At 42.3% G+C, this 17,012-nt stretch overlaps 1 protein-coding gene across 1 annotated transcript in view; it reads right to left on the bottom strand.

Annotated features, from left to right (window-relative positions):
• Positions 1-225: 225 nt before the first annotated feature.
• DNAJB6 (DnaJ heat shock protein family (Hsp40) member B6) overlaps positions 226-17,012 on the bottom strand; it is a 147,018-nt gene continuing 130,231 nt past the window's right edge. The window contains exons 9-10 of the mRNA XM_073581603.1: positions 6,837-7,034; positions 226-867 (exon numbers count right to left, since the gene is read on the bottom strand). Of these exons, the coding sequence (XP_073437704.1) occupies positions 785-867; positions 6,837-7,034 (281 nt within the window). The 3' untranslated portion in view covers positions 226-784. The remainder of the gene's footprint in view (positions 868-6,836; positions 7,035-17,012) is intronic.

The raw sequence follows: 17,012 nt of genomic DNA, 5'->3' as shown, positions 1-17,012 counted from the left end.
ATATGAAGCTCGGGTCAGCAGACCTGGCGGTCAGACTCAGCATTGCGATCCAATCACAGTCCATAGTTCATGGGCCTGAAAGACCAATTAATGACATCCATGTTAGGAGATTTTTAGAAAACAACCTCATTAAGCGTTAGTTTGCAACATATCACCTAATCAGACAAAACGGTCACATACTAATATACACCCACCTCACAATACAAAATAAAAACACAGACCATATTCCACATGAACCAGTGTGGCACATTTATTTCCAAGGCAGGGTACACAGATTTTTATTTTTAACAAGCATGGGCAAACCTGTACTACTGCCAAACTAAAAATCCTTTACTACTAAGCATGTTATATACGTTTATGTACCGACTGCTTCATACACTAAAAAATAAACAAAAAAAACAAACAAATGAAAACAAAAATTTCTAGTGCAACCACAATATAATTTAAACCCCTGCAAATTCTGTAAAATAACAAAAGCATTGAACCAAACTCGATGGCACCGCAATCTATCCTGCATCCAGTGAAGACGATTCCCTGTGCTGAGCAGGTTTACATTGGCCAATCACAGCGTAAAGATGGACCAACAGAGGGAAATTAATTCACAGTGTGCAGAACGATGGGCCACCCGGCAGGAGCCATCTCTACTCATTTACTTTCAGTCTAATAAAGGTGACAAAGCTTCAAATAAAAATTATATATACAAAAACAAAATTAGGTGTTAATGTTGCGGCCATGGAACGGAGGTGCTCTTCGGTGTACGGTAGGTAGATCATTTGGGTCCATGTTAGTGGTATGGTTTGGAAGACTTGATTTTCTTCTGCTCCTCTCGTTGCTTCTGCCTCTTCCTCTTGCTGGCTTCTTTATGTCCTGAGGAAAAATGGTCTATGAACAACTTTGGCAGGTTGTAAAGTTTATCATCTACATTTACGAAATATTGGTGAAAAAATACTGGACGTTCTTGTTGTTAACATCCATTAATTCCAAAACAATTCACCGCTGCTAGTGATCTGCAAATCCATTAAAAAGGTTCGTGTAAGCTTGAGATTCAACCCAATGTCACAGCACTTAGGGAAGGAATCTGAAGATGTCAAATGATGACGACGGAGAAATAGGTAAAATATTAACTCTACTTAAAGGGAACAAGTTGGAGGTTGTATGCGGCAGTGTCTGAGAACAGCATCTGATACAAGAGGAAAAGTTGTGCTCCGATCTACAAAGTTGTGATTTGGAAGAGGATGTGTTAGTAAAAAGCAGAATAAATCCTAACAGGACTCCTGGGAAAGACAGTAAGAGTCCTGATAAACCCACTCACACAGGCTGCGGATTAGCAGGACTCTGACTGTCTCTCCTAGGAGACCTGGTAAGATTTACTGTTGAAATTTCCTACTCAAAATCCGATTCATGTATTTACTTATGCGATTTGGAGCAGGAATGTATTATGCGGTTAGCACTGCAGCCTCGCAGCGCTGGGGTCCTGGGTTCAAATCCCACCAAGAACAACATCTGCCAGGAGTTTGTATGTTCTCACTGTGTTTGTGGGATTCCTCCGGGTTCTTCCCACAATCCAAAGACATACTGATAGGGAATATAGATTGTGATAGTGATGATGATGTCTGTAAAGGGCTGTGGAATGAATGGCGCTATATAAGTAAAATAAATAACATTTATCACAGTGCTCAGCTTTCTCCATCCTTCAAATGCTGCTCCTAATCCCCAAATAGATGCAATTTAATTCAATAAATTAAATCCGATTTTAGGAACTTTATGAGATTCACTGGTTACCTATATACTGCCATGATATACTGTATATAGGGGTAGGGTGCACTAAATAGCAAACATATTGATATGGTAAAAAAAAAGGGTGCTACATCCTGTGTAGGACATATACTGAACTAGGAACCAAAGTGGAGAAAAAGCACCAACACAGATCGATGTGCACACCTAGTAGACAAATGAGTATACGTTGTTATATTCTTCTAAGCCATGCTGGTTGTGGTGTGAACTATTTGTGCTAAGCAGCACCTTCCCTAGCTCTAAACAGTCCCTCAAACCATTGAAACATGGCTTGTTATTGTCTGGTCTGTACTGACTAGTACCGCACTAACGGAGCTGTGCCGACAAATTTCTTTTTTTCCCCAGGAAGTTGCATATAATTCTTACTAATTACTTGGAAATAATCCAGCTGTTTGAGTCCCCTTCCTCAAAACATTTCTTCAGACTGTGCGTGATGGTTCATGTGCCAAATCTACAAATGTTTTTTGGGAAATGTAATGGTTCATAAAGTCAAGTCCTACTGTCTTCTGATGCTCCTAACTTTATTAAGTCAATTAATATAATTTTAAAATCTTGTATAAACCATATATAACACTAGCAGGTAATTAAGAATCAATCGAATGTTGACAAGGAACCAGCGAGAACAGACTGAAATGGTGATCGAGATAATCTAGAAATCCTAAATCAGCGGATGATGTTCACATCTCTATTCGGACAATCTATTTGTCTGCTCTGTTTTGAGGGAGAGACTAACGGAACAACGTCAAAAGCTGATCCTTTTCACAACTGATGTAAACGGTAGCAGAGGGACCCCAATGATTATTATGGGGTCTGTCCAAGTTCCTTTTTTGTCTCTGTTCTCACCACAGAAGAAAAAGCAAATCCTGCAGAACTTTTTCTTCCATTCTAAAAACTGACACATACCGGAACAAAGGTGGACCAAATAATAATCTATGGGGTCCGCAACTTCTGTTTGAAAACAATCCATTTTTGACACTAAGCAGGTTGTTACCTATCAGAAAATCAGCCTCCCCTGGCTGTAGTCTGTGACCCACTGTCCCTCGGTAATGTGCCGAGTCTCTGGCACTGATCTTGGTGACTGGTATGGGCCGCAACACGGATGTCACATCAACAGCCAATTGGTGAGCTCAGCTGCTCTGTAGGGCGCGTCTACACTCATGACGTGACGACAGTGCTGCAGACAATACCGGAAACCGGAGCCGCGCCAGAGACTCAGGGCTGCATTAGGAGACCTTAAGATTTGGTATTTTACAAGATTTTCTGAAAAGGGATAACCCCTTTAATTCCATTTTTCTTAAGACATAACAGACAAATAGAAAGTATGAACGGGAATGTGAGCATAGTCTAACATGAAAACAGAGGAAAACTTACATAAGGCAACTATAAATCACGTCCGATTTTTTTTTTATGGCGATAGATGACGTGATAGTCGTCCACTTCCATAGTGTTCTCACAACTCAGTGGATTACAATATGTCATGCAAAGAGGCATTACTGGGATTTAGGATAAGTGGAGGCAGCAATGAGAGTCGTTGCTTTTTTTTTTTAAGTTGTCTTGCAGTTAGTATTTCTGTTATGGAGTCAAACATACAAGCTTATCTCCAGAAAATACATATACAGGCATCTTACACATGTATGCATCCTCAAAAAGGAGTTTAACCCCTTAGTGACCACCAATACGTCTTTTTACTGACCTGTGTTATCAGAGACTAGCATCCCCCTGAGGGGTGACAATCCTGTAGCTGTCGGCTGTGCACTATAGCTGACAACTTGCTGCACCTGCCATGATTTGTGCTGGTACTGACTATAGTTGTTTAACCCCTTAAATGTTGCTATCAATAATGACTACAGCATTTAGATGGTTGACAGAGTGTGGGGGTTCCCTCTTCAACCCTATCGGCACCCTGAGATATCTTGATCGTGTGGTTCTGATGTTTGCCATGGTAATTTATGGCCAAATAACGGCCTTTAAGTCTGCCGGCCATAGAGGCTTGTTCAGAAGACAGCAACATTTAGGTGGTAAAAATCAATTTCTTCCTTTCTATTTTGCCACTTTGCATTAATTCCTGAAAAGCACTTGAAGGGTTAATAAACTACCTGAGAGCAATTTTAAATACATTGAGGGGCGCTGTTTTTAAAATGATATCACTTTTGGGGGTTTCCAATATTTAGGACCCCCAAAATCACTTCCAAACTTAATAGGTCCCTTAAAAAAAATAGGTTTTGTACATTTCCTTGAAAAATGACTGCTACATTTCTAAACCTTCTAAAATGCGAACAAAACAACGTTTTACAAATGATGCTGATGTAAAGCAAAGATGAGGTAAATGTTATTTATTAATTTTTTTATGGTATGGCTATCTGTATTAAAGAGTTAAATCACTCTAAGTTTGAAAATAGCTACGTTTTTGAAATTGTTGTACAATTCCTGAAATTTGTATACATAAACACAGAAAATATTGACAACAACTTATCATTGCCATAAAGAACAAAGTGTCATGAAAAAAACAAACAAACAATCTCAATCAATGAGATATGCTGAAGCGTTCCAGAGTTATTACCACATAAAGTGACACTGGTCAGATTTCAAAAATTTGGCTCGGCCACTAAGGGGTTATTAAAAGGCAGATACAATTATATATAACTATTTCAAGTCTGGATCTGCTCTCCGCACCTGGAGTTCCGTGGCCTGAAGGATCACCTGTCGCTGCTGACTACTTATATTGTTAGTGAGCGTCCCTTAAACTTTAGACTTTTTATATGTTCATAGGGAGAAACATTGTAAGGAAAGAGGATAAGAACGGACAGTAAAGCTCTTGGAAGGGATTAACGAATATCAGCAAGAAATAAGCCGACAGGGAGAAAAACGCACAAATTCCACTTTGCTACAACGACACTAGTGAAGAAATGTGCCATTCCAGAACTGCACAGGGGTGAGACTCACGTCATGGTAAGAAATGTGGGATGCAAAAGTCCAACCTGGATTGATAAGGTGGGATTCAGAAATAGAGCGATTTGAATATTAGAAGCCAAAAAACTAGAGGAATCTTCATTGATCAATTAATGCAGCCAACAATCTCTAGACAGACTATGGGATGCGGATAGTGGTATAACAGCAGGTATTACATACAATTTTGCCATCGTTTTTTGTGTTGTTGAAATAGAACAACTGTAAATTTATCTTAGAATGGAATATCGTGGTACATATATTTATGTGGGATTTTTCCTGAAGATTTATCTTGCAGAGTCTGTGCCACAAATATGCTGCAACTTACAGCAGAATATTTGTGGAAGAGTTTTTCTTGACCGCATACTCGAAAAATTGAAATTTCCCCTGCGGATCTGGCCATGCAAAGTGGATTTCAATGTGAGAAGCGTCATTGTTTTCGAGCATTTTGTAACAACCATTTACAAACTTCTCCAGCAGATGTGAAAGGTAAAAACAAATTCTACAATCACATACATAAGTAACGTATTGTTTTTGAATTTCTCCCGAATCCACAGCAAAACCATCGACTTTTTGTTAACCTCCTTACAGATTCTGCATGGAAATCCAAACTGCGGATTGCTTGCGTGTCTGCTATGGAAATTATTCACAAAAAAAGATGCTACATCTGGACCTACACTAAAGGTGGATGATCCTACGGCTTGGATTTGTAGCGGCAAAAAATCTGGAGGAATACTTCAATTTTTTTTTTATTGCAGGTTCCGCCTTTTGCATTTTAAGTCCACACACTGCAGGTCCATTTCAGTTGTGAATTTCTTCCAATATTATATCTGACATTTAAGCCTTATTCACTTTGCTGGTACCATGTACTTCTGGCATGCAAATCTGCAGTTCATCAGTCCCGTGAGAACAACCCTTAATTTCTGTGCTCACTGATTTTCTTAAAGAAGAACTCCCATGAATATTTTTTTCATTAAATCTGTGTGTATATTCATGTAATATAGTGTATTAATATGCTCCCCTTCCGCCTCCTCTTCTCAGTGACGTCACTGCTCTGCAAACTCTCCGAATCACACTGTGCGTGACCCAGAAGTGGCTTTTACAATGTAAGCCTATGGAGCATCAGAACAAGGAGTCATAGACTTACATTGTAAAAGAGACGTCCGTCACGTATAGAGCAGAGAGTGAGACAGGTATTGTTAAGTGGGGTGACGTCACTGAGAAAGGGAGCAGAATAGTGCTGAATCCCTGAGAAAGCAGAGGTACGCAACTGTATTAATATCCTCACACTACCCTACAAGCACATATGAACAGATTTAATGAAAAAAAATATTCATGGGAGGGCTTCTTTAATACCTTATAGTGGTTGGATCTTTATTTTATCGAGTCCCCTCACATGTATAAATTTAGGAGAATGTGCAGTCACCCTGTGAAGCTTTAGGACAACTAACATATACGGTATACCACCCTTTTAGATGGGTTGATAGCTAGGGAATGACAGGTTGTAAGTTCCATTTATTAGCCTGTCTAAACAGGTTGGAAATTAATTTTTAGTAGGCCTAAAATCATTCACTTTGGCAGCACATAGTCCTCTGTAAACTTAAGGAGGTTAGCTACTGCTTTTTTATGGCTTCAGCCGGGTACTGCAGATTCACAAGAATAGGTGATGGATCTGCAGTACCAGGCCGCGGCCACTATAGAAAAGACTGTGCTGTTGTGTTCCGGTATCAGCCGAGAACTTCCATGCGGCGACGGTAACCACTAACTTGGAGCTGTCAGGTGTCGCAGCGCCACCGATCATATATTGATTGCCAATCGCAAGGTAGGTCATTAACAAAAAAGTAGTGGATTACTGTACGCTGCAGATAAGGAGGACAATATCTGTAGAATATCTTTAGGTACACTCGAAGAACAATAAGTTATGTTTCTGACAGCTGAAAAATCCATATGTTTTTCCTCACTAGACATAGAAACCTGTTATTACAGCAGGATGCAGCAGCGCTTGTGGCTTTTCTCTGGCAGAGTTGTGCATTTACTTGACTGATTGATACACGCATCATTATCTACAACCTCCTCTCCACTCTCTCTTTGCACACCTGAGGAATAAAGATGAGAATCCCCAAAGAGGTTTGAGCCCCGCAGCCGGTCCTCCTCCTCCTCGTCACTAATGTAGGTGTGACCATTCCTGGAAAGGCCAGTAGATTTGTGAGTTCTGGAAGACCTACTGCTGGACGGCAAAGCATTCTGTCCCCGGCGTCTGCATTCTTCTGCAAGGCCTAGTTCATCAGCTACACCTATCGAGAAAAAAAGGGAGGGGGAGAGAAGGATAAAAGCTTAGATAGATCATATTGAAATGTCAGAGAAGATGGAAACTAATATTTTCAAGGATCTTGATAGGTGGCCTGAAAAATCTGCCATTTAAATGATTCAGGCTAATAATGAAAGTTTCTCATTTGATCCCCATAAAAATACTAATTGTAAAGTAAATAAATGTAAAGATTATGCAATCACCTAACCAAATATATGGGTACAGAGGTAACAAGTCAAGCAAACCAAACAATACCCAGTACTACATAGTAAAAAAAAAAAAAAAAAAAAACTAAATGTGTTCTGCACAATGCCATGCTCGGGTGGTCTGGGACTCGTGGACCCAAGCTATGGTGTCAATAAGGATCAATTTATGGTAGTTCTTAGGGGCAAATCATCAGCTCCAAAGTCAGCTTCATTTGGTGCTATCTTCTCCTGAACATCATAGGACTTATTTTCATGTAAATTGTCTGGTGGGTCAGTCCGATCCTGGATTGTATGTTTGTGTTTCTTTCTATGGCCTCTCACCCGGTCAATTGCTATACTGCCCCAAAATAGCTGTGTGTGGGTGGGTTTCTCTTCATTTTTAAAAAGTTCTGTGTCATGCGGCAAGCCTCATTAACTTATAGGGTAGTTAGCGCTAATGGGTGGCTTTAAAAGAAGAAAAAAAAAACACTTTCTTCCTACCAATTTGAATGTAATTTTTTTCGAGGGATCATTGTCAGGCTTATCAGTCTTAATCGGCCAGTTCCCCAGTCCCATAGAACATCAAAACTGCCCCCTTTCATGAAACCTGTTGTTTACCTTAAAACAGCACTTGTCATACTGAGGAGAGGGGCTCAATGTGCAACACCCCCCCCCCCACAAAAAAAAATAAAACAATCACGTCTAAACTGGAAGTGCCCACTACATTGTGTTACTGCTTACGAATAATCAATTTCCTTTTCTTACAAGCAGTTGCATTACATTTCCAGCACAACTGAATATTCTCTTTTTGTACAGTCGTCCTTGGTATGGCGTCAACAAGCAAGTGGATCAATAAAGAGCCCATTGTAATTATACTACTATAGTGTCATTTGTCAATGTTTCTCATTCTGTTTTTTAGGTTGTCAAAAGTCCAGGATTTTACATGGAGGCGATTTATTTGAGTGAACTGGAGAGGCCACCTAATTTCTCAACAAATTTAAATTTTTATCACTGAAACATGATAGAAGATAAAATTGTCTGAGGGACAATGCATCATGCATATTCGCTTTGGAGTGAGAGTTTCTATTGTCTTTTGGCAGAAAACTTACAGTAATCTTTCTTGTAATGCTTTTCATTACTATGTCCATACTTTTTGATCACCTTATCAATTTTAATACATGACTTGTGTTTGTGCTGTTTTGTGTACATACTGCCTATCTCTAAATTGTCTCTTCAGAGCAATCTTAAAAGTCAATATCGACCCTTTAACAAGCCTTGCCACATGACTTAGGATAAAAGCCAAAACCAAAATCTCAAGTTGTAGACACTGTGTTTCGGGGTTCTGCCCCTCGCCAGTGCAAAGTGTGAGATTCGATTTCGTTGCTTGAGAGTCGTTTGACCGGGATCCAAGGGGTAACGTTTCTCCTTGCTGAGGGTGACAGGTCAAGCCTAAAGCGCCAGTTACACACTGCGATATCGCTAGCAATATCGCTGTAAAGTCACCGATTTTGTGACGTTGCAGCGATATTGCTAGCGATATCGCTGTGTCTGATACTTACCTCCGACCGGCTCCCCCGCTGGTTATCGCTGATCGCGCGAGAAGCTCCTGGATCATTCCTCGTCGGTCACTTCCTGCGGCGACGAGCGACGCGTGGACGCGGGCGGGAGGACGCAGGATCGCCGCGTCTGACAGGTAAGTAGCGATCCCCGTCCCCAGCGATGTCGCTAGTGAGATCTGCCTGTGTGGCAGCTCACTAGCGACCACCTAGCGATGCACCAGCGATCCTGACCGCGTCATATCGCTGGTCGGGATCGCTGGTGAGTCGCTAGGTGTAACGGTACCCTAACATGCCAAGGTGAGGAGACTTTTAAGCCGAAATGCTCCTTTGTGAAATATGCACATTGTCTGGACTAGAACTAGTACCACCTACTGGAAGTAGCAATCCTAAAAGTCAATATTGACCTTCTATCGAGCCTTACCACATGACTTAGGATGGCTACAGAGAAACCTTGAGCACTTCTGTTTATTGGACAGTCATGATCAGCAGCGTCCATGGCCTGCAATTTGTTTTTTTGGGCGAAATCATTGTGTTTCCTGCAGTGTTACTTGTCCTACCACCGCTCAGGAAATTGGCAGCACCTGACAGACCACAATTCCACAAGCCTTTAGTAGGGTGAACCCGTAATTACACAACCCCAAAAAGTGAGTGCACTCCTCACTAATATACATACATCTCCACCTTATATTGGGTTTATTGCGTTAGGAGGAGCCGTAGCTTTTCTTTTTTCATCTTTTGCATCAACTATTCCTGGCAGATCTAGATGACTGCCAACCCACATCTGTCGTTCAGGGTTGCAAATATGCATACTCTCACTGAAGAGGAGAAATTCTATGGCTATATTCACATGTCCAGCAGCCATTCATCAGAAAGAGATACCAACAATCTATTCACAAAAAAATTGTGCAGTCACAACTTATTGTCTGGTTGAGAAAAAAAAGGATCCAGTTGAAATCTGTTTTTTCTTTCATCTTAGACAAAAGAAGTTGTGTCTGCCCAACCTTTTTTGTCAACAGATTGCTGCTGGATCCATTCTGACAGATGACTACTAGACATGTGAACATAGCATAAGTGTTAAATCTGTTCACGACGGAAGGCTTAGACTAAAGGTCCCGTCACACATAGCGACGCTATAACGATCCCGACAACGATACGACATGGCAGGTATTGTTGCCGCATTGCTATGTGGTCGTTATTGAGATATCAAACAGTCCGATGTACCCAACGACGGAGCAACGATCTGGCGTGCCGTAGCGACCTTTGTAACGATGTCGGCGGTCGTTGAGATCCTGTCACATTGCAGACTCTCTTGACGATTCACAGCTCGATGAGGGATGTATTATGTGACACTGTATTTACACAGGCGGGGATTGCGTTCCCTTTTTCACTCCCTCTTCGCTCTGATTGGTGGTCGCTACTGCATCCTGATTGGCGGCCTTGCCTTTAAAAGGTGACATAAACACACCATAAACACAGGCTATAGAAGCACTGTTGAATACAGATGAAAAAGCAGATGAGACAATGTGGAGTCGCAGCCGTTGAACGCAAACAGGATCTGAACTAGGACACACCCGGGTCAGGAACAAAGAACTGAAGCGCTATTATGTTAACTTCTTTTAAAAGCAAGCCCACCAATCAGGACGCTGTAGCGACCACCAATCGGAGCAGAGGGAGGCGTGGAAACGGGAACGCAAATCCACGCCTTTGTCTCGCTTCTGAGTCGCTAACGAGGTCGTTGGGCTAGGTGTCAAACGTAACGATGCATGCTACACTGCGGGACACGAGCGACCAAAAAAAGTCCAAACATTTCGGGCACGATCAGCGATACCCGGCAGGGGCGCTGGTCGCTGATCCGTGTCACACATAGCGATATCGTTGGTGAGATCGCTATTACGTCACAATACTTGTGACTCAGCAGCGATCTCGCTTAGTGTGACAGGGCCTTTAAGTCAGACAAACCTGTTGGCCAACAGTCTATTTGTACAGAGGCTTCCAGATTCTCCAATGACAGGTGATTTGTGGGATAAGGATCCAACATGTTCCGTTTGGGACTACCTTTCGTTTTTGGAGAGATACATTGCCTCCACTGGAATCTGGCAGCTGCTCTCTTGTATAACGCAAAGCACTCGGTAAAGCTAGTTGTGGAGACAAGGTGGGGTAATAGTCTGGTTAATTAAGCTACAACTAGTGTTCATGCGTATGGAGGATTTGGGAGAGATGGGGTTGGCTGATCGGCCAGCAGCTGTCTATGGGTCCCTTACATGACAAAAGAATGTCATGTTATGCTTGTGGATTTATAACTTCCTGACAGCCAGGATACAGAGTGTAAAAGTTGGACCATTCACTTCGGACACCTTGGTCACAAACATCGGGGCACCTCAGGGGTGTGTTTTGTCCCCGTTACTGTTTTCTCTCTATACGAATGATTGCATCTCTTCAGCAGACTCAGTAAAAATCTTGAAATTTGCCGATGATATGACACTGATTGGTCTCATCAGGGGAAATGCTGAAGACTTGTATCGGAGTGAGGTGGAAAGAATATGTGACTGGTGTAAAGCCAATAATATTGTACTCAACACTAAAAAAACTGCTGAGATGGTTGTGGATTTTAGGAAAGATCATCATGAGATACTTCCAATCTACATCCATGACGAAGTGGTTCTTAGGGTCACAGAGACCAAATTCCTTGGTGTTATCATCTCTCATGATCTTAAATGGGGGAAAAAGGTGGATGCTGTTATAAGAAAAGCACAACAGAGGATGTTCTTCCTGCGTCAGCTGAAAAGATATGGTTTGTCTAAGAATCTGCTGATCTTATTCTTTAATGCTGTCATCAGATCTGTGATTTGTTCCTCTCTGATAGTCTGGTATGGGGGAGCCACTGCGCATGACAAACTCCGCTTACAAAGGACTTTCAGAACAGCAGAGAGAATTATAGGCTCCCCCCTGCCTAAAATCCAGGATCTTTATGATAAGAGTATTCGATCCCACGCATTGAAAATTTCATCCGATCCCTCTCACCCGGGACACTCCTCATTCCAACTACTCCCTTCAGGACGTCGCTTCAGAGTCCCCAAATGCAGCACCAACCGCCATATGAACAGCTTCTATCCACTCTCTGTTCAACAATTAAATCGTCATGTGTAGACTATATACTGTATCTGTCTTGTTAGATGTTACTTGTTGTATCTGTTGTTATATATTATGTTGCCTCTTTGCCACAAAGAATTCCTTGTATATATGTAATATGTACTTGGCGATAATAAATTTGATTGATTGATTTGATTGATTGAAGAAGCAGATTCTTATAGTACACAGTGGGTAAGGACCCCGTCACACATAGTGACTCAGCAGCGATCCCGACAACGATATGACCTTGTCAGGATCACTGGTGTGTCGCTACATGATCGCTGGTGAGCTGCCAAACAGGCAGCTTCACCAGCGACGACAAGCGCGCGCGTTGCTGTGTACCTTAGATATCAGCGCGCTGGTGCAGGGAGCTGGGAACCAAGGTAAACAGCGGGTTTCTAAGCATCACGTGGCACTTAGAAGCCCAATGTTTACCTTGGTTACCAGCTCCCTGCAACAACGCGCTGGTATCTAAGGTACACTGCAGGTTTCTAAGCGACGCGCGGCGCTTAGAATCCCGCTGTTTACCTTGGATACGAGCTGGGAGCTCGCTGATCGCTGCTCTCCCGCCTGCCACACGCAGTGATGCATGCTGGCCAGCGGGAGACCAACGATCAAAAAAAAAATCCAGGGCAATTGAGCACGATCAGCGATACCCGGCAGGGGGGCCGGTCGCTGATACCTGTCACACACAGCGATATCGCTGGTGAGATCGCTGTTGAGTCACAAAACTTGTGACTCAGCAGCGATCTCGCTGTGTGTGATTGGGGCTTTAGACAGCTTTTACCAAATATCAGTTATTAATTGTGAAGATAATGCCCATGCAATAAAACTGATTACTATAGGAGTGTTCTATCCACTTTTGGCTCGTATCTTATATAAGATTCTATAGAAATATCATGAATGATTAACTTATAAGCAAGATAGAACAAGAGTCATTTAATCAGTAAAAATGGGGAAAGATTTCCTTAGAAAGGTAATAAATTAACTTATGACATCTAGAGAGCATTCAACGCTCAGCTAAAGCAAGACACAATGCTTCAGGGGGTCAAAAGAGCTGCTGACTGAAGAGTCAGCTAAACTTGTGCATGAATCCTCTCATTTCTCAACATATTCAATATGCAGAATAAGATTTCACACGGCGTGAAAAAGATCTCAGTTCTTACAACAGAAATCTAATAACCTAGCTGTAATGAATGCCGGTCGATGGGCTACAAGGCAGGTTTTAGGGCACAATTGAATAATATTCCAGTTTTGAATGAGTTGAAGCAAATGAAAGCACTAATGATGCGGGAGAGGTTGGTAAAATATGAACAGCAAGACCCTAAGGGTCACATTTTTATGTTGATATATTAGGTTATGTCCACAGTTTTGAGGGTTTTTTTTAAAGACCTTTCTCTACTTCCCTTTATTTGTAGCTGCCTATCTCATAATAAAGTGGCTACAAGGCGGATTAAAACATTCTTTTCCTTTTTTCTCTCCATTGTGGACATATTGTGTTCTGAATTCTATTGTGCCCAATATGCCAATATCCCCGTTAAACCAAGAAGGCGTTAATGGATATTCTTTTCTTCACTGGGGGCATTTACTTTTTCCAATCATAAAAAAGCAACATCATACGGAAAAAAAAGGAGAAACCAACCATGGAGAATATCAAAACCAGGCTTTTGAAACATGATCAGGTGATCAAGCTGAGAACTCCACGCTACTCTCGTTTCTTGTCATTACAATGCCGGGAGAGAAGAGCTGCAAAATTAGAGCGCTGCAGCCATGAAGAGCAAACCGTCTTTGTCAGAAACGATGCTCTGGACATACTACAGGTATTTGTGAATACTGTCAGTCTCCTTATTCCCTAATACCTGTAGTAGATCCAGGGCGTTGTAAGTGACAAACGCTGTTCACACGATGCCCCCTCTACTCTTGCGATTCCATGCATCTCTCCTCCTCTCCTCTGTAATGACAAACCGATTGGAGTGAGGAGTTCGCAGTGTGATCAAGTGAGATAAATCGGTCTCACCAAATCAAGCTTAAAAAGCCTGTTTTTGTTATTGATGTGGGCATTTTATTTTTTTTTTCCTACATGATGCTATGTACAGAGTCTTTTTGCCGAGTTTTTGTAGCAGAAACAGAATTTCCGCTCCAAAAACCCCTAGAAAAACTTCTTGTGCACATGGCCTGACATTGCCTTCTTATGGCAAATAAACACCAGCGGGAAGAATCTCTGTTAATGTCGCCTTGGTTGAAAGGGAAGTTGGGCTCCGTAAAATTCAGAAGCCCATACCTCCACAATGGAGTGGAGAAATAAGTTTTAATGAGAGTTTCAGCCACTTTATAATGAAAGTTACAAATAAAAATAGATTGAAATGTCTTCCTTATTAAGACCTTTGCATTTTGTAGTATAACTAGTGATGAGCGAGCATGCTCGAGTACTAGAAAAATATGTTTAAGTCCCCGTGGTTGCATGTCTTGCGGCTGTCGAACAGCTGTCGGCACTCAAACATATTTTCGTACAGGATGAAGTCACTCAGTTAGCAGCCGAGCATGTTCGCTCATCACTAGTTATAACACATTCCCCACAGGCCTTTATAGGCTCCTATAACCAGGGCTGTGGAGGAAGTAAGCCAAACCTCTGACTCCTCAATATCCAAGACACCGACTCCACCAAAATGGGTTCCGATTCCACGACGCTGACTCCACAGCCTTGCCAGGGCTGTGGAGTCAGTAAGGTAAACCTCCGACTCCTCAATTTCCATGACACCGACTCCACAGCCCTGCCTATTACACATCCTTATGCCACATGATATCATAAAAGCAAGGTTTCTAGAAAAACTATCTCGGGCAGAGATGTGCCATATGGCGGCACAGTTTGAGGATGCCATAAGGGGGCACAGTTTGGGGGTCTCTGTGCACACTTTGTGTGTCGCTGTAGAGGGACTGTGCATATTTTAATTAAATAAAACAGGATCTATGATACAAAGAGTTCCAACTATACAATAATCTACTATCCTTGTGCTCAAAAAAGGTGTCCCATCATGAGCAGGAAGCCAGGGCAAGACACAACTAGTAAGAAGATAAAGCTGAGTGGATCCAAGAGTCATTATCACAAAACATGATGCATCATAGATTTCCTCCATGAAAGCCCTGTAGGACATGGAGCCGCCATCCTACTAATCATCCTGGTACATCCAGTTATAGGCATGCGTTTATTAATGGAGTATTACCATTTTCAGATTTTCGTGATCTTTACACATACATCTATCTTTAGGTCTAGGCCTTTGGGATTCGGATGCTTAGTTACCATAGCAACATGAAGGAAGACTCTACAATTACAGCGAGCACCGGCAGCGAGGAGCAGAGAGGCGCCCACACTAGTGTTTAACCCCTTTATTTGTAGACGTGAGTTTTGTAAATATTGTGTTGGCAGCATTTGTCCAGTGTATCTGTAATAATCCCATAACCCCTATTAGTAAACATAATGCGCTTACAGCTCGGTGTGGCTTATGAATAAGACCTCGGTGACGCTCCGTAATCAGCTGCCATTGAGTCAGTACTCCGACGTTACACACCCCCACTGCTCAGGGAACCGAAAACCAGGTCTTAAGTGTTCTGATAGTCAGGTAGTGAATTTCATCTACAAACCCCACCGAATACCTGCTAGTAGAAGAAATTGACACATATCTGCTCTGTACATGAGTGTTCTCCATGCACCGCTCTCGTATGGATCTAAACTTGTGTGCCTCAACCTGCGGCTTTACAATTGCTGTAACACTACAACTCTCAGCATGCCTCCAAGTCCTCCATTCCCTCCAAACAGGTTCATAACGCTTGTGAAATATGAAGAAAACATAACCCGTTAGGGGCCAGGCTCGCTCACACTGCCATATAACAAGGCCGAGAGCTATGTGATGTTTTATTGGATAGCACTTGACCTCAGGTTATACTATGGGGCAGTGCAAAACTGATTTTTTTCATCATGCCGATTCAGAGCATCCAATGATCGGATCACGCGCACCCATACAAGTCTATGAGTGTGTGTGAAACGTGGGAATGCTGTTAGAGAAGATGGAGAAATTAAGCTCTCCTCCTCCGCAACTGTGCTCCAATTGTTTCATGCGAGGGAATCGAATCACACTAAAGGTGATGCTTGGCTCAAATTCTGACAGAGCTTGATCTGAGGAACAGTAACGTGATAGGCCCAATTCTCGGGCAAGACAGAATCAACAGCCGTGTGACCGGACCCAAAATCTTAAGAGAAATTCAGGACCCTATTGTACTCACCCTGGCATACGTAGTAGTCATATGCAAAAACAGAGCAGTCAGTGTTTTGGTGACTGTAAGTTTAGGGTGTTACATTTGGATATCACTGGTTGCAGAACAAAAAAAAAAGAAAAAAAGATGCCCTCCAGCATTTCTGAATCAGTATTTTTAGTTACACCTGTAGACTGCACCGTCTTTATTATAGGATGACATCACCTATCCTGATGGCTCTCAGAGGCGGACTTTATCTTGTATGGGTCCCCCTCATCCCCAGGTTCTCTACTCCTTACAAGTAAATATTATAGACTAGCTGAAGAGCCCGGCGCTGCCCGGCCATAGTAACTAACTACGGTTAGTTATAACAAATTATAATGAATGTGTGTATATATATATATATATATATATATATATATATATATAAAGCTGAGTATAGAGCCCTGCCCATCCGCATAGCCGCATTCACTATAATATCCCACATCATCCCGTCAGCCGGAGCCACCGGACTACTACCCCTAATATCCCACATCATCCCGTCACCCAGAGCCACCGGACTACTACCGCTAATATCCCACATCATTCCGTCAGAGCCACTGGACTACTACCCCTAATATCTCACATCATCCCGTCAGCCAGAGCCACCGGACTACTACCGCTAATATCCCACATCATTCCGTCAGAGCCACTGGACTACTACCCCTAACATCCCACATCATCCTGTCAGCCAGAGCCACCGGACTACTACCCCTAATATCTCACATCATCCCGTCAGCCAGAGCCACCGGACTACTACCCGTAATATCCCACATCATCCCATCAGCCAGAGCCACCAGACTA

The sequence above is a fragment of the Dendrobates tinctorius genome, unplaced genomic scaffold (assembly GCF_039654945.1).
Source record: "Dendrobates tinctorius isolate UK_male_01 unplaced genomic scaffold, ASM3965494v1 ptg000070l, whole genome shotgun sequence".
Lineage (NCBI taxonomy): Eukaryota > Metazoa > Chordata > Amphibia > Anura > Dendrobatidae > Dendrobates > Dendrobates tinctorius.
The sequence above is the reverse complement of the archived record's forward strand: the minus strand, read 5'-3'. Positions and strand labels throughout refer to the sequence as shown.